Source organism: Aythya fuligula, chromosome 8 (assembly GCF_009819795.1).
Source record: "Aythya fuligula isolate bAytFul2 chromosome 8, bAytFul2.pri, whole genome shotgun sequence".
NCBI lineage: Eukaryota > Metazoa > Chordata > Aves > Anseriformes > Anatidae > Aythya > Aythya fuligula.
The window spans coordinates 11821712-11844739 of record NC_045566.1 but is presented as its reverse complement, the minus strand read 5'-3'; the positions used below and the strand labels follow the sequence as shown (position 1 = coordinate 11844739).

Genomic DNA, 23028 nt, shown 5'->3' with positions numbered 1-23028 from the left:
GATGAGGAAATAACACACAGGAAAAAGATTTAAAAAAAAAAAAAAAAAAAGTCATACTGAGACGATATATAACATACAATTGGCATTTTTGAGACTGCTGTTATTCCAATGCAGGATTTAACCTTTACTGAAAGAAGACCGAGCATCTAGTTTCTCTGACTTCAAAACAAACATTTCACTGTGTTTCACTTTACCCATGGCATCAAATAATTTGAGGTAAACACTGCTACAATATAGCTAAAAGGTGATTTATATTTTCAGCACTGGGCTTCAAGACACAAACCTTCTCTTTCTGTAAACCAGATTCACCTGGTACTACAACTCACTGCAGGAGAATTATCTATCTCCTCTGTACCCCCATCTCATACCCTGTCACTATATATTCCCTCCATACTCTCACTCTGATTGCAAATAATAAGATGAACCATTCTGAAAAGCAAACGTGAACCAGCAAAACTGAGTCATTTCAAAACCTGGAAGAATCCTTCCAAAAGCTTTAGCACTGAGAAAATACTGAATCTTGTGTCTCCTCTCCTGAATATCTTCAAAATTGCTGACTTCACAACTGGATTAAATGGCAAAGGAGGTAAAGAATGTCTGCTGCTTTGCAGGTAGGTATGCTATGTAGAGTAAAATCATCGAATTGTTCCACAAAAAAAGACAAGGCAATCACATGCGAAATATAGACAACTCGGATGAGATGCTCTCTGTACAGTTTTCCAGGGATGAGAATGCTTCGCCTGGATTTAGCGCCTACACTCAGTTATGCAACTTTGTAGAACAAATGCTTAACAGAAAATGAAACATCTCATTTCTTTCTCTAATCCCATTTCATGGCTGTAAGTCAGTCTCCTTAACCAAGTCAGAATTTACTGCCTTTCATTTAACACTGCAGCAGACGGCAGCAGGTCCAGCAAGTGTGGGTGCAGATGTGAATGGAATAAGCCCCATTCTAGCTAGCTGGGCTGTACCTTTCAATCAGGCAACCAGCTTCCTCCAGGACAGCCACAGAACAAGAAATAGAGAACCCCCAAGCAAACAATGCAGACTGCTTTGGGCCTAAGCAGCAGCCCGTGGATCATTACAAACCCACAGCTGCCCTAGTTTGTAGTGAAATTATCACTATGAATTTCATTTTTCAGCTTTAAACTGAGAGTCATAACATTGATCCATTCTTTACCCAAAGAGCTCAAAGCACTTCAGGAAGAGTTATGCAAGTGCTCAGTACATCATATTAAAGGAACAATCAATTGCAAGGGACTGTCTGCCTTGTCCTGTGTTTGCAAGTACCTGGCACTCCAGCACCTGCTCTGTAAGAAGGTTTAAGGAAATGATGGTACCAGGAGTAAACACCACATTCTGCACCTGTGTCCTGCTTGTGTTGCCCTCATAGCCAATTGGTTCACTGCCAGGAACAACCACAAGGTCTGGTCATAGCAGTCACTTCTTGCATGGCCTTGAGGTAACAAGTTCTCACATAGTGTCACCACTATTTTCATTTCTTTATTAAGAAAGCAAATGAACTGCCAAACATTACTCATTAAAGCCAATTATGACTTGCCTCCTTTAAATGCTGCTTCCAATACAAAGGATGCCTAAGGAGAGAGAGTTAGAGACAGCGCAGAGCTGCTTAAATGCTCACCAGGGTCCAGGATAAACAAGGTAGAGCTCCAGAAATGTTCACCTCTTTGAGTTTCTCTCTCAGTCTCAACTACTGGACTAAACCAGAAGTCAGCTTCAGTGTGGTAGCATTTACAAAACAGAATTTGCAGTTCAAGTAACAAATCTCTGAAAACGCATATAGAATTATAACAAGGCACTATATTTTAGCATTCACAGTGGGCTCCTCTACCTGTATCTCTGGTTTCAAGTTGACTGACACGTTCTTCAACCTCATCAGACAAATGTTTTTTTGTTTGTTTGTATTCCAGCCTTTTTAATACATAGAAGCGCTCTTCTCCATTTCCTCAGATTTAGAATAACATATTTAAAAGGCATTCAGGACTCACATTAACATCTAACCAGCAGCAAAAACTGTCACTTCTATTTTAGCCCTCTTAGCTCCCCAATTACCAAGTTCTAATTAACTCAAAGACAGCACCAGTTCACAAAGATAATCATGATGAAAGGTCAGTGGTTTATGAAAGGAAGTTCTGGCCTTTCAGGGCACCGCTGGGACTTGAGCTTAGCGTTAGTTTCAAGAAAAGGCAGAGATTCAATGTCCCTCATTAATATAATGCTGGCACACTCATAAAACCATACAGATTTTCTCTGATCTGAGGAAAAGCACTGAAACATTAACCCTCCAGTGGGAATTCCATATAAATGGTCATTGCATGGACACCACCAGAATAATAGGCAACTATCAGCATTGCCAATGTCTGTACTTTATTAAAACCTAGAAACTGTTCATATAAAGCCAGGTGTCCCTTTCTATAGCTGTCGCCCTTTAAACACAGAGAAACCTAAAACATATTTTAGAATAACATCATTACTTCCCCACCCCAATTCTGTATTAGCAGTATGGCTTCAATTTCTGCAGCAGTTTTCTGAGTTCTCTTTCTCCTTGAACAATGAGATCTATATGCAAGGATTTGTAGAAACATTCAGGAAGTATTGGGACCTATTATTAGCCCTAGACTGCAGCTTCCCACTGTCTTCCCTAACGTGTATCATCTGACAGAGAGAACCTGACCTGGCATGATTATTTGCCCTTCTGTCTTCAAATTTTATCAATCTACAGATTTCAACGCTACAGAGCAGAACGAGGAAATAATCTCTGCCCTAACATAAGAGAGGCCCTCTATTAGGTGATCAGCAGCTGGTGCTGGACACAGGTCTGAGCCCACAGTACCTTTGCTACAACAACTACTGGCTGCAAGCTTGGGTACCCATCCTGCTTCTGCTGATTTCCAGGGGAGAACTCCATGGAGTTTTAGCAGAAACAAGACTGGGCTCTCGTATCATTCGTAGCATTTTCTGACCTCCTGTGCCTCTTCCTAGCTCTGCAAAGCAGCATGTGGGAATGACCTTAATCAGCCAATGCTATGTTTTGTTCACTTAAGAAATACAAAGAGTGAGAAAATAAGAATATCTGTCAATATGAGAACATTAGGAGATGTACAACAAGAAATGATGGATTATAATAAAGACAATAAAAGTTGTCTGAGGCTGCCTTTCCTGAAACTCTTCTCACCACCACTTGATGGATTATTTGTCAGAGTTCACCACCTGCGAGTGAGGCAGCTAGCCTAAATTACAGCAGGAATACGTGTAATTCAGTACCTGATCAAAATGGCCTGGTTTGTATACCTTAACTCTAAAAGCTGGCCAGTGTAGCTTTTATTGCAGTTTTATTTATTCATGATAACAGAATTCACTGCTTGCAGTTCTCCAACCTTCCCATTTTAAATGAGAAGACCAGAATTGTCTTATCTTCATTTTCACCCACGAAAGGGAAGAGAAAAATATTTACTCCTATCCACAGAAAGCAAGAAAACTGAGGTCATTCAGGCTTCAGCTGCATAATGTTAAGCCTGAAAAAAGAGCTGTACTTTTTCTGAAGAAGATTCTCCATAAATCCTGTATTTCTGTACCGAGTTGTTCGTACGTCACTACTGCTATGCAGAAAACGAACTTTTGTATCTGTATTTGTAATTTGCACTTATTCTTTAGGTTCTGCAAATTTTAGGCACAGGAAACTGAGGGTTACCTAAACACTAAGCCTTCAGTGGATGTCCTGGCAGTCTATAAATCTTCAGGAGATGTACCATTTTCACTTACAAGATCAAATATAGCCCCACCACAAGTGATTTTTATGCAATTCCATGCCATGGGAAACTCTGGATCAGCACTCACACAGAGGTTAAGAAGCTGGTAGTCTAAAGAGTGCTTCTACCTTTGCTCTTAAAAAATATGTTTCCAGGTATACAGCAAGAATTTTCCTGCTCTTCCCAAACTGTTCCTGTTTCACAGGATTGTGATAGACTCCAAAATCCAATATTGTCAGTCAAGTACTTAATGTAATCACAACATTTACATTCAAATATGTTTTAAATCACCCTATTTGTTGGTCGTCTTCTGTAGTTATGTAAGGATTTTATTTTTCTTTACATTAAATTCGATGAGATTACGTGAATATACAAAAAGAAAAAGTTTAACAATCTGAGATGTTATCATAATTCTTCTCTCCATCACTGAAACTCACTTGATTGTTAAACGTATTTTGATATTTTGTCATATAATAGATATCAAATGCACAATAAAATATAAAAGATACAACAAATATTTTTAAGGCGTAAGAAATTAATGAACTTTGTATAAGTAGTTGGTGCCAGTTTGATGAATATGCTGCTTCCCTAAGGACCTAAGTCAAAGACCTGAGGGTACCTATTTAACGCTGTTCAGTGCCTGTATTTGCATGCCCCATTACGGTTTATTACCACCCAAAATACTGTGCAGCCCTGCTGTGCAAATCAAATACCACGCTCAAAGAGTTAACCTGCCCTAAGTCACCAGAGCTGCTGCGAAATGCATGTGGTTCAGCATGCTCTAAAAATCCGGTCATGTAAATACATGACCGCATACTAATTTAGAGCGAGATCTCAGCATCACAGACACAGGTTAAACATTTCCCACAGAACCCGAAAGCCTAAACCAAAAGCGTGGTCTTCAAAAGTCTTTTGTTCAGCTATTATCTAAATCTGTGCTCAAGTGCTGCTCTTCCTGCATGCCTGACCATGATCTGGCAGGGGATAAACCTGGCGGACACCCAGGACACCCGATACAGCATTGCCACACATGAGGAAGGGGCTGGAGGTGGCTGGGTGAGTTAATTCAGTAGAACAGATTGGAAAAAAGCTCTTGGAAAGTTACAAAGGTAATGCTGTAACCTTCCATTTGTGTGGCAAAACTGTTTAAAGCATGTGTTTTAACAGTTTCTGGAGCAGAAACTCAGGCCCTTATGCCTCATTTCCATGTACAATCCCCAACTCAAGACCACACATTGTATTCCCTTTTGCTACCTTTTCTCTGCACTAAACCATCCTTCACCATGACCTTGTTCAAGCAAAATGTCCCGACTGAAAGTATACTCCAGTACTTTTCTGCTGGGCAGCTCTATACAGCAGAACAGGTATCTTGATCCATTTTCAGGTGCATAACTCCCCAGTACACAGGGACGTAACTCCAAGTTAATCTCCAGTGAGTACTTGTGGGCCTATCCTGAGGTTGAGTCCCCATGGCTTTCAACACTTCAGCACTCTTCAAATTCCTGTCTGAAATTCCTAAGTGTGCACTCAAGGTCAAAACTATGGTTTGAACTTTTCTATGTTTCACTATCCCCCTATGTAATAAGGAATTAATACTCCTGTACTTTAAGGCAGGAGTCTCCATTTAACGGTTCTATGGCACTTGGAGATCCTCAGAAGCAAGGTGATATATAAGTACAAAGTATTATTATTTCATGAGTTGAGGGAAAGGACCTCTTGTTGCAGAAAATGGGAAGGTTGTATGTGTATAAAATACAAAAACAGGCACTTGAAACTATACTTGAGGAACAAGATAGAAAATTTATACTTGTTGAGGGTTTCTTTCCCCATTATTTCAAAAAATATGTCCTGATCATAAAAGTACTACTTAGGCATCTTCTATGCCAAAAAGCTTATTTGTAGAAATTTTTGCAACTGCTGCAATGTTCAACCTGTATCATTTCAATGGATGATTATGCTACCACTTTCATGATCACATATATTGCACAAATTGCACTACTTGGCTATTATTGGATAATTATTTTAAAATCCTCTTCATAAATTTAAGCTAAGACAATATTGAAGTTATTAAACAGCAGAGGCATCCACAGTGAAATCTAAACATCTAGTATCTATAGCACAACACTGTGGCTCCTTATTACCAGTTTTATACCTTGTTAGGGCTAAAATATTAGGTTTAATCCCTCACAATGAATTTAACTTTGCCTCCGAGCTTCACTGCTCTTTTCATACAGTTTTGTTTCAAGTCTTGCCTTCTCTAGATATGCTGCAACTACAGCACATTTCCTCTTTTGTGACTTAATGCTGTAATTTGAAAGGAAAGTGTAAGAGTAATTACTGATGTAATAAAACATGAACATAACGTAGACAACTCTATAGAATTTTAATTAGAAAAAGTAGGCTCACACAATTTCCCCTGTCCTCCTTTCAATGGGCTGTCACCCGTTGCATGTCTTATTTTCATAAATTTAGTATTTTGAACACCTTCTGTCAACTTTGTCTTCGTATTTCACAAGCATAAACATAAAGCAAATTATGATGCTGCTAAATAAGGGCCTTGAAATGCAATCTTCTTATAGGAATATCTATGTCTAGCGCTGCTTCTCTTTTTATTGATTGCTCTGTGCAAAAATATGAAGGCGTAAATACTAGGAGAGTTGATTCTTTTTAATTTTTTTGCACTTAGACATGGCCTCAGTCTAAAGAAGGATCTCACCAGAGTCTGACAGTTAAAGATTAACAGTCCTGCCATACCAACAGGCTTGACAAAGGAGCTTAACTTAATCCTTAAGGCAGTATAAGATGTCTTATGTGTATTACTGGGTAGGAGCACAGCTTTAATAAACACAGTGTAATGTAATTTTCAGTACTTTTACTGATGTAAAATATGGGATACGAAACAAAAAAAATTGACACATCTATTTGTTTTCAAAGGGAAACAAAAAGGAATTAGTTTTTTTTTTTTTTAAGATTACTTTTATTTTGAATTTCAAAGTCTCAGTGCTTTGCACAGACTGGTACACAAAAAGCAATTCCAATAAAAAAAAGAGTAGGTGCAACCTCATCATCCACACTCAAGAGGGAAGGGGACAGCAATTTTAGCTAAACTGGCTTACACTCTGCTGTTCTTATAACTGTCCTTAGTTTTTACTTCTGATCTCAGTCACAAGGTTTTCATGCACTTTCTCTGAGCATGCACTCAAATTCACAAAGCCTTGAAGATTTGAATAACCACTGGTTCTTGGACATAGCAGGACACAGCTGAGATCACCTTTTGCACTTTCAAGTGGAATTAATCTTCTTTTGTAATTTGCTATTGACTGTGAAAATTAACCATCATACCTGAAAGTTCAAATGTTAGGACACTAATCATCATGTTAAAACATTTTTTTTCACATTATGCACTACAAATAGGAGATGTCATATTCATAACATACTGAAAAATATCCCTAGGAAGCAGCACAGTTATAAAAAATCAGTTCTGAGAAACTTTAATAAAGCTGGTGCACGATATCATCAATCAATTTATTCTAGATATGTCTGAGAGCACTGATATAAGCATTACGGCTTTGTCAGTGTTTTTAGCATAAGCTCCATTTCTAAGGTGCTCCTAACACAGCAGTTTCACTGTATACCATAGTAATATGAAAGACAGGTTTTCAGGTCCCGTGAATCGTCTCCAACCTAGATTTGATCTGAAGATACGTGTCATAGGTAATATGCATATGTATGTATATGATATGTTGTTGTTGCTTCTTGAGAGCTCTGACAGAAAGGCTGAGCCAGCTGCACCTTCCACTGAAGCCCAAGGTGCTGTACATTCATCGTCTTTCATGAGAGCAGAAACATGATCCTTATACTTACAGCTGGGTAACAAGCTGTGCGAAGTTTCAAATCAGCACAGCTGGGAGTGAAAGGTGATTCTAGTCTCATTCCACTTTCCAGGCCAAAATGTCGACAGGCATAATTAAAGATACCCAGAAAGCTGCTCTGTATTGCACAAATTGCTGCAGATCAAAAGGGATCACTGTGCTGGCAGAAATCAGACACATTAATACCAGAGATACCCTCCTGGCCCTGCTATCCCTCCTGCACATCTACCAGCTGCACAAAGTACCTCATTTATGCCCTTAAACCATCAGGGATACACCAACACTGCTACTGAGAACGAATATTCAGCATATCTGTAACTAGCTTCAGTGCTTCTTTGTGCTGCTACCGAGACACAACGCAGATAGAAGGGAAAGGAAGACTTTAGCTCTAGTTTTGATTCTACTTTTTTAAAAACATAGCTTTTGGCAATTCATAAAAATTAAAAGAGAAGTCTAAATTAAATCTATGAATATGAAAATTAGCCACAGGAAGAGTACCATTAAGGCTCAGTCTTATGTTAGATAGTGAAGATATTGCTAAATATCCTATCATCTTCAAAAATTCTTCACTGACTGAAATTAAGGTGCAGTTGTCAATATTTCCAATGAAATGTACATGGTAAGAACCCAAGAAAACATTACAAATGAAATAACCTGTAGGTGTATAGAAACAGCTATATAACAAACAAAAAAAAACCCTTAGCCTGATTTTCAAACATGACTTTCTAAACCAACACAATTAAAATCCTTTCTTTGATAAGTATGTGCCCAGTGAAATCAGCAGAATTTGTCCTAAATTAGATGATTAAATTGTGCTCTGTGAACTTAGCTTAGGGTTTCATTTCCAAAAACTGAAAATATTAGTCTGTTGCACAAAAGAGAAATGCTGAAAAGCATCTTTTTATGTATGTATCTTGGCAGTCTGTTCTAGGGACCACAGTTAAAGTAACAAGTACCGTGAGGTATGTCACACTTCTGACTGAACACTGAGGAGTGTGCAGTTTCCTGTGCTCTTCGACGAGGATGAGGAAACCACCAGGATGTGGAGTACAGGTTTTGGCAGGGAGGTGCAAGCAAACGCTGCCCATGCTCCGTACAACCATGAGCAAGCTCTGCCTGTGAGTCAAGGCCATAGGACACACAGAAGCTCTATGGTACGAGCCACAGAACCACGCTAAATATCCTGCTTGAGCACAAGATATAAACCCTGCCTCCCTGTCAAGCTTATTAGTTCTGGCTTAGCAACATGCTCACTGCAGCTCCTCAGCTGCCAGAGCAGAGCTGATGCATCTCCAAGCAGCTCAAAGGGAGGGCAGAGCACGCGCCCGTCTGCTGGCAGACTCCCACCCCGCCATATGCTGCGACACCGCATCAGCTGGCACCCGGCACGAGGGGAAGCCCTCGCTCAAGTGCTGCTTCTTCCACATGGACCCGTTTGTGTCCGAGTGGTTCTGGTGGACAATGTGAGTAATGCTATAACCAACTGACCCGGCCTTCCTAAGACTCACGAATTAGTATTAAAAACAGAAAGAAAGCCAGAGTGGTATTACAAAGAGAATACACGAGTAGCTGAATGCGTGGCAACGGCAGTGACTTTGCCGCAGGTTTTTAATCTGTAAAATGTATTTTGGATAGTCATCAATGATAATGGTAGTTTCTTTCTTAACACATATTCTTTAAAATAATCTAAATAAAATATAAATGGCTTTGGTTTGCTTTGTTTTAGAAAAAATGAGTTTACCTACAAATACCCAGGCACAGGACAATTTGCTGAGAAGGACAGGCGGCATTAATTCTGCATTGCTCTGGCAGCTGCAGTCAAACCACTGGCTGTATTTTGAGCTTTTATGTTCCTATTTTAGAGACAACCAATATGCTGAGATATGTATAACTAACCCTTTTACAGTAGCATTAGGAATAAAATGGACAGCAACAAAATTTAAGAGCACATTTGTCATTATTCTAATCTCCAAGGATGGAATTTAGCCAAGCACCTCGAGGATGGGCCCAAGGAAGGCATGTTGTAAGCTACAGCGGAGCAGGGAAGGGATGGCACAGGATGTACAACAGCACACACTGTCTGTGAGCCTCTGTGCTCTGCATAAAGGTTGGGAGGGCAGTGCTTCCATGTATATGGCCAAAAGATTTCTCATAAGGACTATGCACAGGCCTTGGAAATCATGTTTTCTAAGCAGATTTTTAGCCAAATGTTCAATCTCTGCAAAATACAAGGTGGTTACAGTTTAGAAGGCTAAAGCTAAAGAACTGCTAATATTGCAAATGTGGTTTCAGTCCTTGGCACCACACCTGAGAATTGTCCAGAAATGTTTTGGATGTACTAATACCACCATTCCCAAGACACTCCATGTAGCTGAGCCTATCCTGACCCTGAGCGCTGCAGACAGCATGGTGCAGAGCCCACCCAGCTCTGGAAGAAATACTGCTGCCAGAGGCCAGGATTTATTTGCTCAGGTTCAGTGTGATAATTCTGATTGCAAATTCAAGCTAACAAGCCTGTCTCAAAGTACACTGCATAGACTTAGTGACCAAGCCCCAATAGGTTTGGGATCTCTGCATCACACTTTATTACCCCACAGTGATGTGCCACCTTCCTGTCAGTTGCCTCCATCGTGTGCTCCCTCTGATGGTTATGATTTGTATAAGTGACACGGGTGAATTTTATTGACAGAAGAAAAACGTCTACTCACAGAGAATGCAATGCAGGCAAGAAAGTTTAGAAGGAAATGAGTCTGGATGTAGTTCATGTCACTATCTGCAAAAATTGGCTTGATATCTCAAACTGGAACAAAAGGTTTTAATCCCATGCAGGCAAACCGGTGAAGAGCACGCCTTGGTGATGAGCGCAACCTCCAGAAGCCTGTTTCTCAGTGAGCCATTTCTGAACCATAGCAGCCTTTAACTTTCCTGTGCACAGAGCTTGATACAGATGTACATTTGCACAAACTTTCACTGTAGAGTTTTTCTTTTCCTTAGAGATATATCTTACACTGATGCTCTGCTGAGTGTTACTACATCTACTCTTATGACCTGCTATAGCTGAGGGCAAGACATACTCTAATTTAATGCCGTCTGACAGTATAAACTACAGAATATTTTGCTTTTGCAATATTAACTTCACAACAGTATCTGCGGAGGCTAATAACACACTAAAATAAAAATATATTTGCTAAACAAAAATGCATAATATAAATGCACTGCCTGTTTACTGAGAAACATACTTCTGCTCTTTTCTGGGTTATTTCTTACCAACTCACCCATTCTGTGATGGGAAATTTTCTACAAATGCAATGAAGTCTTAATGTGTTCTATTAGAGGACAAAGCACACATTTATATATTCTTGTTCTGTGTTACTTACAAGAGTCTAAATTATTAAATCCAAACTAAAAAACAAACAAACAAAAAAAACAAAACTATGCTGCCTGTATACCATGTAAGCCTACTGCTGTTCCCTTATCTTAGACAAAGAACATTTTGCACTGCTCATCATCATTGTGAAAAAATACTCTAGTAATCTATTACTTCTACCAGTTTACCCCCTCCATATATTAAATTAACCTCATCTTTTTCCAAAGTTTTCTTACAATGATCCAGTCAGAATTCAGTATTACCACAGCTAATACACACGTGGGAGCACACACCTCTCTGCATACAGTCCAGGCACTAACACTGTTACCAGATTTGCCTACCCTCAGTTCAAATGTTGTATATTTCCTACAGGAATGTGTCTGCGTGTGTTTCTCAGGCCCAAGCTCTATCTTTTGTATACCATCAGGGGGCACCTCAGAGCTCCACTTCACCATCTGCATTTTGCAAACAGACTGTGAAGGCTGAAGGTTACAGCTTTCATCTGTCCCCTCCCATCCTATGAGACTCATTCTTAACCGTATTTGGATATTTTCAGAATGACAAAGGAGAACAATTAATAGCAGTGTCTGAACTGAAAATATTTGCTTTTCCAGCTGAGAGCAAACTTCAGTAATTAACCTGGTCTTAACACTTTTAGCTTTAACTGCTGGAGCAAAAGAGTGATGAGACTGCTTAAGGAGGAGGTGAAATGGGATGAGGTGAAACATCATGATGCTTCATCTCACCTTCAAAGTAGCTTTTGTGCTGTCACATCTGCTTATATCAGCACCAAACGACTGCTGATTTGATCATAATTGCCCTAATTAGAAGTTAAATTAATACACTGAGTTCCTCAGTATCAATGCCACCTCAGCATCAAGGATGTGCATACAGAGCATTACTGAGCAATACAGGTTAAACTAATAAAGAAGGTCACCGAGGAAAGGAAACTACCTGCAGTCTATTGTTCTGAAGATCACAGTTAGGACGGCACTCAATATCCACTTACGCCCCAGGACAAGCAGAAAGGGAAAACTTAAGGAACTCTATTGAGAGATATCCATCAGTTGTGAACAAAAATTACATTTCCTGTCATTGAAAATCTCATTTAGTTCAGACTTGCTTCCACTAAGGATTAAAGCCCTTCAAAAGAGCACTTTGTCTTCACAGGAACGTGGAAATAGCCTAAAATGCTCACAGTGAAAGACAGTGTGCAAAAAGTGTGTAACATGGTAAATTTAAATTGTTATGAAGTGTAATATACTTAGGCACGTACTGGAAATATAAATGTGGCCATTGAAACTAATGATGAAAACGAAAAGAAAAAAATTAACAGGTTTTGCATGAGAGACATGCAAATCTCCCTAGCAGACCAAGTGTCACTAATTCCCCGTCTGGAAGTATTTTGCATATCCACCAAATGAGGAATTCTTCGCATTCTTAAAAGAAGACAAAGAATGAGATAAGGGAAAGAGGCCGTTCACACTTATTAAAATATGACACAAAGGGCATTCATTAAACTGGAAAGAGCATATTTACTCATTCTTCACTTTCCATGAATCAGAAGAAAGGCTGTAATCCAGAAACAATCAAAAACGAGAAGCACAAAATAAATACAAACATCTTCATGTTTCTGCAATTCTTCTTCTAGGAAGAAAAAAAGTAAGAACTTTCTCTGAGTCAGTTGTAAAAAGAAGGTAATTATTATAACCAATTTCATGGTGTCAGATATTGCTGTGAGATGTGACTCCTACAAAATGTAAGAAAATTAAAATACAATTCTGCATTAACTGTCTTGACCTGACCATCTACCTACTATTTATGCTTGTACTGAAATCAATCATCAAGAATTTGTGATACAGTCTCTGAAATAATCTTTTTGCTTCAGTTTATATGAAAGACTTAAGGTATACCACAATTTTAGATCATGTCACAAATTACATGGGGCAAGATCTTCATCTGGTATAAACTCCAGTGCTTTCTCTGTTTTCAGTACAATGACAATGATTTATTCTGCTTAATCTCCTCAACAACTAGGAAATGATCAGAACATGGCTAGTTTGTGGTTGGGTAGGATTTTATGTATCACATTACATGAATTAATGTAAAACCAGCAAATATTAGATGCATACCAAACATCTTTCAATTTCAGGGACATCTGAATGGTACCTGTACTCTTTTCAGACATTTCTTTCAAGCAACAGGTCCTCATCTCAGCCTGAAGCCACTACTTCTGCTAGATTCCATCTTCAATGGCACTAATTTCAGAAAGAATTAGGCAATAGTTATAACTGTAAAATATTACTTGGCTTTATGACTTTGAAATCTAACAATCGTATTCTCTCTCAAACAGACACTGGAGTAAGAATTCTAAAAATAAACACTGTCCAACTACAGAACATGCCTCTTTCAAAAAGTTGAATAGAACAGATGCATAACCTGCACAGCTAACTCATGCCTCTATGTAACTAATATTTGAAAATATTTCAAGATCTTGTAAGTAGGAACAGTGCCAAGCTAGGACTGCTGGTTCTTCACAGAGGTGCCAAGCTACTCGGAACACAGAAAAATGTACCATCATTTGCCAGCATTGTTGTGTGCTCCATAATGCACACTAGGTACACACGGAGCTGCTAAAAATTTTAGACAAGGATCAGAATAATGATTTGTTAGGTTGAAAAAGCAGGCTACTGCTGTAGCTCAAAAGCAAGAAAATGTAAAGCACAAGATAGTTGTTACTCAGACACTGGGTAAATCTGGTAAAATATAATTGTCTCAGACTGTATGTCCGTATATTTATTTACATTCTCCTGTTGTCATAGTCTTGTTTTGTTTACTCTGTCAGTAATGAACTTACAGCTTATCAGAAGAAAAGGTAACTACAATACACACACACAAATATATATATATACATATATATATATCCAAGAAACCAACAAAACACTGACCAAGGAGGTTTTTGGACTCTCACCTCACTTAAATTTTTGACAGGGGTGAGTGTCCCCCAAGAACGTTATTCCAGAATAAAGTCTCCCCCTTGTGGATCTCTCTTACAATAAAAACTCCATCAAATATTTAATTGCATAGTAAAGTCTGTGCTCCTTCCCTTACAGGTAAGAATTTCTAAAGCAAAAAAGAACATTTAATGGAATCATGGAATATGGCTTAGTTTAACTCAGTGCATTTGATCCCACCTCAGGCAAGACAAGCTATTTTGTCCCAAGATACCTTCAATTTTGTGAGAAATTAATTTTAAAGAAACTATAACCCTCATTCCTTCCCATCTCCACATAGGTTAGTTGTGAAGGTTGGTTTAATGCCCCCCTAAATATTCAGCCCCAAAATATCAATGCTTTAATTACTTAGGTAAAATTCAAATTCCAAACTGTGTCTCTCTAATACTCCTTAAAAAGGACATAAAACATGGTGAGATTGCCCCCCCCCCCCCCCCCCCCCCCCACCTCTAAATGAAAAAAAGTTTACTAAGCTAGAAAAAAACAGCTTAATCTGAGAACAAGTTAGTGTGTCTCAGATATTATGGAGCTATGGCACTATTTGCAGAATGACTCTTCCTCAAACACTTCATTAACTACACCACTCTCTGATCTGCATTAATTTACAGGGATCACAAAGATTTCTTTGCATATGATGATTTACATTATCATAAATTAAGAAAACATTGTGATCTCTTATATTATCATGTTGGTCTCCATGCTCTCTTAAGGTATTTCACCAGAGTTCTAATAACTCATACATTTTGGCTGCAAGACTGATTTTGATTTTTTGCATTATTTTCTAAGAAACAAAATGGCTTGAAATATTATTCAATTACACATGTGACAAACTCGTATTTTATTCGTAGTACCAACTGTTGAGTCAATACTGGGTAAAAAGCTTTTTAACTATCCAGAGACGTGTTCTCACATTCATTTCAGAACAGTAATATAATGGTTAAATATTTATTTCTTGCAAGTTTTGCAATAGTGCTAGGTTTCCTACTTTCATTAACAGTCTCTTATTTGTATGCAGTAATTGCTTTAAAAATATTAGCATTGTAATTTCTTGCCAGCACTGTGATAAATCAGCAGAAAGTCTTATCCTCATGCCTCCCTACGGAAGAGCATAATTCTGCTTCCCTCGACACCAATGACAAAACCTCTTTAATTTCAGGATTACACTCAAAGAATTCATGAAAGATGTTAGTTTGACAGTCTGGGACTCTCGTCCTTCCTAATTGCAGATGCAAAAGCTAAGCAGTGCTCCTCTGCCAATGTGCCTCTGCAGACAGTAACAGCTCCTCGAAGTAGGGCAGTTGCTACCTCTCTGCTGTGCTTCAGTCCTTGACCCCCCAAGAGCAGCCATCAGCAAACCATGTTTTCTGTTCCGAATGTGAGAGTTTTTAGGATATAAACATCTGACTATTAGGAACAAAAAGGGTATTAATTCATTTCAAACATCCATCAACAGTGACTGTCAACTGCTGTTGGTCTGGGACATGCTGAGGTGAAATGCCAAGAACCCACCTCTGAATCTGTTACCGTTCTACATTTCTTTAGAGCTCAGTTCAACAAAAATGAAGTTTGCAGTGCTAAACTACAAAAGGCTGCTAAAGCTAAGAAAATAAATTCTGATCTCTGCTTCTCCATTTGGGGAAAAAGGCTTGCAAAAAGCATAAAGACAAAACACTAAGAACAAAACATCACAAATCTGACCAAGTGACAAGAGACTCCTGCAAAAAGACTCTCCAACCCAGGAAAAACACAATTATGTATTTTAGCTGTATTCTCAGAGACTACTTGCTTATCTTGACAGGATGGATGAGGAACTACGGTTCTTACTGAATGTAAAATAAAAGTAAGCAAATAATTGGTAATTACAGAATTGCAAGCTACATTTTAAAATCATTGGTACTTTACTAAGCACCTTGATTTTCTGGGAAACTGTCTCCATACATAATCACCCAGCACTACCAAACGAGCTGTACTGCTAGAAATGATAGGCATTTGTAATATGTGATATATCATAAGGTGGACAATTATTAAATTTACTCCTGAAGAGAAATGTCCTTACAACCATATAGTACAGCTTCTGTATGTGACAATATCCACGTTGCAATTTTGGATTAATAACTTTATCACTTATCAGCTTCTACATATACATGCATACTTACTCTCACTGAAGGCACCAGAAGGGGTACAACACCATAAACATGAAATTGGTTTTCCGATTAAAGCAAACCATGGGCTCCAGAAGACAAACAAACAAAAAAGTCTTTCTAAATGTATCAATGTGTTTTAGCTCCTAGACCTGAGTTCAACATTTAGTCTACTCCTGTCAGCAGTGCATGAACTGTATGCAAAGGATGAATTTTGTAAAATTCTGTAAAATGGTCATTCAGCTACTTGACAGATAATGTACAGATTCTATGTGGGAAGTTAAGGCAGCTGTTTTATGAAAAATCCATCCGTTGTCATTTCAGTCATCTCAGCGCCATCAAAATAAAACATACCACTGCTGAAGTCATTCTCCTCCCTTTACCTTTCCAAGCCTGTTGTCCTCATACAGCAAGTACTTTTATCTCCTTCCAGACCTGTCTCTTGAAATACCGTGTCCTCCTCACAGCTACAGAAGTTTATCTTGCTCTCTTCTTGCAGTTCTCCTAACATTCCTTAAATCTCCCTGATTCCTTTATTTTCTTTCACTTTGGACTGGACTTTTACGCTTATTGCTATTCAAACTGTCACCTCTGCAGTCTTCACTGTCTACTGAAGAACCACGTTCCCTGAAAATTTGTCACCCTTTTTCAGTTCTTGCAAACTCTCTCCTTCCCCTTCTCTCATCATCACTAATCCTGCACCCTTCTTTTTCCAAGCCATTAGTGCCTGTGATTTTCAAGCTCGCCATTTTTTATTCAGCCAGAAACCTATGTATTCTGGGATTGAAAATCCATGTTAAATATCTGGGTCTCTTAAATTACTAAAACAAATGCACTATTAAGAGCCAAATCTGAGCCCTTCTTTCCGCCATCATCTCCCAGTCCTCACGGCTCTGTGTACCATGGTGGCACAGCTCTCTGCAGGATCTCGTGAGTTAAAATAACACAAAGCAAGCTGGGATCACAGCAGGGACTGTGCTATCTTCTTTTTGACCCACAGAAGTTATGTGGAAAAGTTATTAAAGCTTCAGCAGATTACTACTGCAAGGCACGAGCTGTGTGAAATAAAATTCAGAAATGGAGTGTCTGTGGGTTTGGGGGCATACTACAATATATTAAAAAGCTAGAGCAGCAGCTTTTTCAAAAACACAGGGAAACGTTAAAATTACCTTGGAAAATAATAAACACAGAATAATGATTCTACATATATTCTAATAATATTTTGTGGTCAGGAGAAACCGTCATAAGAGGTTACCAGTGTCTGATGGCTATGCACATATATGGCCTAAAAAACTCCACAGATGCCTTTTCAGTGATTACAGCTTACAAAAATCATGCGCATATATATCTACACCTCATCACTACAGCCATGTCCAGGAAGGACAAAAGAAATACAAACGAACACACAGTAGGTGTACACACATTAGGAAGCCCCATGGCCAAGCTTGCTTCTTCTATAGCCATTAGACACCGCATCTGAGAATTTCCAAGGAACCATGTAAGAAAGCAAATAAAGCCTACAAGGGACCATCACAAGCTATTTTTCTGTGTTAAGAGCACTACAGATAACTCTTGCATAGAAAGCGAAGCCAGAAGGAACAATAAAAATCCCTGTATATCAAAGTCACTCGTCTTCACACAGTACCTCTAAACTGAGCCCAGTAACTTGTTTGACAACACATCTTTCAGAAAGATGTCAGTCTGAATGTGAAAACATGAGAAAGTTGAGAATCCTCACTTCCCTGGCTTGTTTTTCTCATTCTTGCTGTAAAGTACGCGTACCAAACATTAGCTGGGGGGTTGGCAGAGGGGGGTCCTTGGAGCCTCCACGTAAATGCAACAAACTGAACACTGCCTAAGCAGCAGAGGAATCTGCCTTCTGAGAAAATTATTGAATCTCAAGTACCTCTTCAGCATGGATGTGCCACCTTGCTCACTTTATTTCATTACATCTGTCCTGTGAGATATCAAAGCTCAGTCTGCCTATCTCTCATACACGGGCACTACAGCCTGATGATTCCTGTGTCAAGGGGAGGGACATCATTTTGATCACCATTAAAGAGGTGCCCTCGATTTCTGGAATGGAAACTATGGTTGACAACTTCTGCTTCCCAGGAGGAGGATGAAAAGGTCATTTGTGCAGGAGCTACAGTTCTCTTCGGTTTCCCAAGACTAAATGAGCTAAGAATAAACACCTGCCTATTGACTTTCCCTTCCAGTAACTAAACTTACTTCCTTAACCCTTTCTTGGCGCTAGAGGTAGTGTACCTCCAGCATTCAGCACTGGACCCTAAACACTTCACCCCGCATCTTCTGCTGGGCAAGAGAGGAGAAAAAAACAGCACCACGAAGGCTCGCCTGCCAGCTGGCCACCATCTCCTGACCCCGCTAACCCACACACCCAGGGCCAGGCGCATCAGCACCCGAAAGCTGCTGGAGCCAGAGCCAGCAGCAAGGCCGGGGGGGCATCCCGAGCCCCCCACCACCTCCCGGTGGGCAGCAAGGCGAGCTCGGCTGTCCCCTCAGAGGACGGGGCAGCGCAGGACCCCTGGGTGCCCGGTAAGAGGGCTCACCTTGTGCTCCAGGACGCTGATGTAGCCCTCCAGGAGCCCGGCTCCGACGGGGAGTGCCGGGCGCTGCTGGCCGCGTCCCGGCGGGCGGCTGGGCACCGCCGCCACCTGCTGCTGCTGCTGCTGCTGCTGCTGCCGCGGCTCCGGGTGGCCCCCGCCGCCGATGCCGCCGTACATGAGCAACAAGCTGGTGCACATGGTGGTGAGCGCCAAGCAGACGGCCAGCCCGTGGCGCTGCGGGGGGCAGAGAGAGGCGGCTGAGCGCCGCGGGGCCGGCCGGCAGCCCCGCTCCGTGCCCCGCTCCCCCCCCGCAAGTTTCACGCTGCGAGAGCCCCGGCAAAGTGTGCCCGGGGATCGGGACCCCCCCCCCCCCCCTCCGGTGCCGACCCGCTCCTCTGCCCCGCTGGCAGCCCCCGGCTCTGCCTATTGCCTCCCGCCCGGCTCCCCCGCGCCTCTCCTCGCCATGCACCGTCCCCCTCCGGGCATCTCATGCGTGCGTTTGAGCGAGTGCTGGGGATTGTCGCACCCCCCCGCTCCCTCCGGCCACCTCCAGCCTCGTCCTTTAAGCAGCTCGGCTTTCCACACGCTCCTTCAAACGCACACACACACACGCACAGCCGGATCCCCCGAACGGCGAGCAACACGAATAAAAGAAAGCAGGCGGAAAGTTCTTCGTCGCCGCCGCCTGGGTTTCGCTCGGCTCCCAGCGAGCCCGGGGAGCCGCGGGGTGCGCGGGGACGGATGCGGGGGACCCGGGGCAGCCCCGTTCCCCCCCGCCGGGGCCGGGCTGAGCGGCGGCGGCAAGGCACTCACCAGCAGGCTCTTCATTTTGGCCGCCTCCCGGCCGCCGGGCCTCCCGCTGCCCGCTAGGCTCGGCATGGCGGGGATGCCGCGGCCATGGCTCGGCCGGGGAAGCGGCGCCGTGGCGGGGATGCGGGGGGAGCCGCGGCCGGCCGGACCCCCGGGGCTGCCAGAGCCGGGTCCTCGGCTGCCCCGCCTGCCTCCGCCTCCGCCTCCGCCTCCTCCCGCCGGCGCAGCGGCGGCTGCAGGGCAGGTGGAAGTTAACTTCTGCCTCCCCCCGGCCAAGGGGCTCCGCCGGAGGGCAGCGACTCCGGTTCCGTCCCCGTCCCCGTCCCGCGCAGCCGCCCCCGCTGGCTCCCCGGCAGCGGGCAGGCAGCACTTGGAAGCCGCGCTCCCGAGCCGCACCGACGCCCCCAACTCCTGGTGCGGCGCTGCCACCGCCCTCCCCCTTGCAAGCTTTCCCCGAGCCCATTCCAAAGCCTTTCGATCGCAGCTTCCCTCGGTATTTTATCCCGCAGAACTCCAGTTTCTGCCAGGCTTGCTCCCCGTGCCGGCTCTTCGGTTGCTGAAGATGGGCATTTCCCCCCCCCATTCCTTTACAAGCAGCCTTCTGAAGTTTTTTATTGTTCCCTTCTTTGTGCTAATGGTGTGCGGTTCAGTTGTAAAAACTTTAGTCAGGGACCTGGACTTACACAGGCTTCTTGCTCTGGGAATTCCCGCACAGAAATGTGCCCCTTCACAACAAGCCGCTGCAAGGCTGGTTTCTTCCGAAGTTATTAAAATGACAGCATTGCATTAAAAAATAAAATAAAATAAATCTTATCTCCTAATCATGAAGATATTCCTCTCGAAATTACTCATGGAAATAATAGTTCTAATATATGGCTCCACATCTAACCTATAGCTATATCACATTAAGGATCACATTAAGGGGAAAACGATCAGCAGGCTAACTCAACCATGGTCACAATAGCAGCTTTCTCAAGGCTGGAGTCAGTGCAATCCATTTTTTATCTTTACTAATTCATTGGAGGACTAACAGTGAAACAAATGCCATCTCTAGCACTGGCACAGCCTGCAGCATTTGCTGCCTCTCAAGAAAGGAAAAAGAACCAAGAATGTAGGGTTCATCAGCGGACAGCTCCGCAAACCTCTTTTCGCACTTCAGAGAGTGGCCATGCTGCACGCACACTTGCTATTCATTCAGTTTGCGGGTTGAGTTTCAACAGCACCGGTTGTTCAGACAAACGAAGCAATATAAGAAGAAACTTATCAGGTCTTGGTAATTCTTTATGATGTGGTTGCACTTGACACTCAAATTAGTGAAACAAAGGGCCAACTTGATGAATCATTGAAAGCAAATTATCTGTGGCTCTCCAAGGCTTCCCGCAATAGACTACAAAAGGCAGATCATGCATTTTACAGTGCTGATTCTCAACTATCAGCTAGCAGGTTGCTGGTGACTGACCTTTCCAAGCCTTCCTAATATATTTTGCCATGCCAAACTGGAGCCTCACTTTTATGATTTAGGCTCACAGCCCTATGTTAGACATCTGTTACCCAGTATGTCTGACCAAATTCATTAAACTTATGGGTTTTGGTAGAATAGACCAATTCAAAAATCTTCTGATAAGGGAGACAGACTAAATTTTCTAATTTAATGCTGAGCTTGACTTGAATAATGTCCAGCTTTCTGCTTCTCAAATATTTAATTAGATTGCCATGGTGGTCATAGACAGTATTCTTGGCAGCCAAATGCACACTGAAACAAATACAGTAGTGTAATGTAAATCCTACGGAGGTAGTTATGTGTAAGCATGGGAACTTTAGAAAACATCTGGAAAACAGCCCAGCCATTTAATTTAATTTTAATTCCTATGAATTAATACTTTTAGCTATCTAGAGGCTTGCATTTTAACAGTATGTGAATCCACATACGTGTGTGGGTATGCATCTGAATACCCAGTAGCTGGACCTGAAAAGAGCAGAAGAGCATAGGCTGAACTCATCTTTTAATCAACTTGGAAACAAATCAATGAAGAAAGTATCTTAAAATGCATCCGACTTTCTGCTTCAACCTATTTATTTTCATTATGTGACAGATACTGAACTGGATTTCTGGCTGTTCAGAATTTCACTGTAGTCCTGTACACCAAAGGCATTGCAGGTGCTTTGTCTCACCCATGCACAGTTTGTCACTTTTGGCTGACACATTTCTCCAAGGTTCAACACTCAGTTGGAGGCAAAGCACAAGCAAAGGCTGATACTGCTCTTCACAGCCCTACTTATGCCACTGTCCATTTATTTCTCTTCCTACTTAAGAACTGGGGGTAAAGACATTAAAATATGAACAGCTGCTTTCCATGACCCAGGAGTAAAAGTGGCAGAATCACTTTTTAAGGCTTTCAACAAAGCCTGACTGAGGAGCACTTCCCATCTGCTTGGAAGGGGCTGGGTTGTCCCCTCTCCTGATTCACCCTTCTCACTTTCACCTTTCTGGTAGCCACAGGCTGTCAGAAGAGTCACATGAAATAAAAATCTGCTTGTAGCAGTTTCAGGAGGACCTAAGACACTAATGACAACATAAAAACCCATGTAGCATGAGAAATCCATGTCAGAAATAGTGAAGCAGATGGAGACAAACTTCTCCAAACTGACAAGACTTGAAGCAACAGGGCTCTTAGATGAATTCCCAAATAAAACTGCTCAAACAGCAACTTTCCCTCAGCTGTCTGGATGAATGAAATAGCTACCATTTCTTAATGCATTTTTTGGCTTGTCTTTCAGAGATTCCCTTGTATATATAGTATAGATCTAGATATGGGACTATATCTGTATAGGTATCGTATATATAGTTCCTTGTATAGGCTTCCTTGCGTAGATATAAAACACCCTTTCAAACAAATTATGGCTGATTTCTCATGAAGTTCATAAAAAAGCAATGTAGTGTAATCTACACCTTAATATCATGACGAATTCCGAAGATGTTCTCCACATTATGGTTGGCCTGGAATGAAGTGGAAGAGCCTCTTACCCTTCATCCATGCCAGAGCGTCTCAGCAGCTGGCAGCCAAAATGTCATAAGGATGAGGTCAATGGCTGGTGTTTCTGCTGGTGACCCAGATGCTGCCTGTCAGGACATTGTCCCTGAGCACCTTGGCTACCACCTGTGTCACCCCAGCAGCCCCTTGCTCCAGGCCCTACAGTACCTCTCTCCTTTTTACTGCACCTGGAGGCTGTGGCTTTGTGCCTGCAGGTATACAGAATGCCTCCCAACTGGGAGCCTCAGCTACTCTTCAGCCCTGTCACCTCCTCAGAATGAAAGCCCAGACACTCTTAAATGTTTAATTATTTTGTGACTCATTGATGGCAGTGTGGCTTCTTTGCTGAAAGAAAAAAAAAAAAAAAAAAAAAAAAAAGACTCTTTGGAGAACTGATTCAGCTCAATGCCCAGTTCTAAAGGGAGTAAGAAAATGGAGTTTTGTTTATCTCC

The 23028-nt window shown here is 41.7% G+C and overlaps 1 protein-coding gene across 1 annotated transcript in view; it reads right to left on the bottom strand.

The window, feature by feature from the left end:
• ST6GALNAC5 (ST6 N-acetylgalactosaminide alpha-2,6-sialyltransferase 5) overlaps positions 1-19613 on the bottom strand; it is a 70662-nt gene extending 51049 nt beyond the window's left edge. Inside the window, exons 1-2 of the mRNA XM_032192796.1 lie at positions 19548-19613; positions 18738-18968 (exon numbers count right to left, since the gene is read on the bottom strand). Of these exons, the coding sequence (XP_032048687.1) occupies positions 18738-18968; positions 19548-19613 (297 nt within the window). The remainder of the gene's footprint in view (positions 1-18737; positions 18969-19547) is intronic.
• Positions 19614-23028: the final 3415 nt, after the last annotated feature.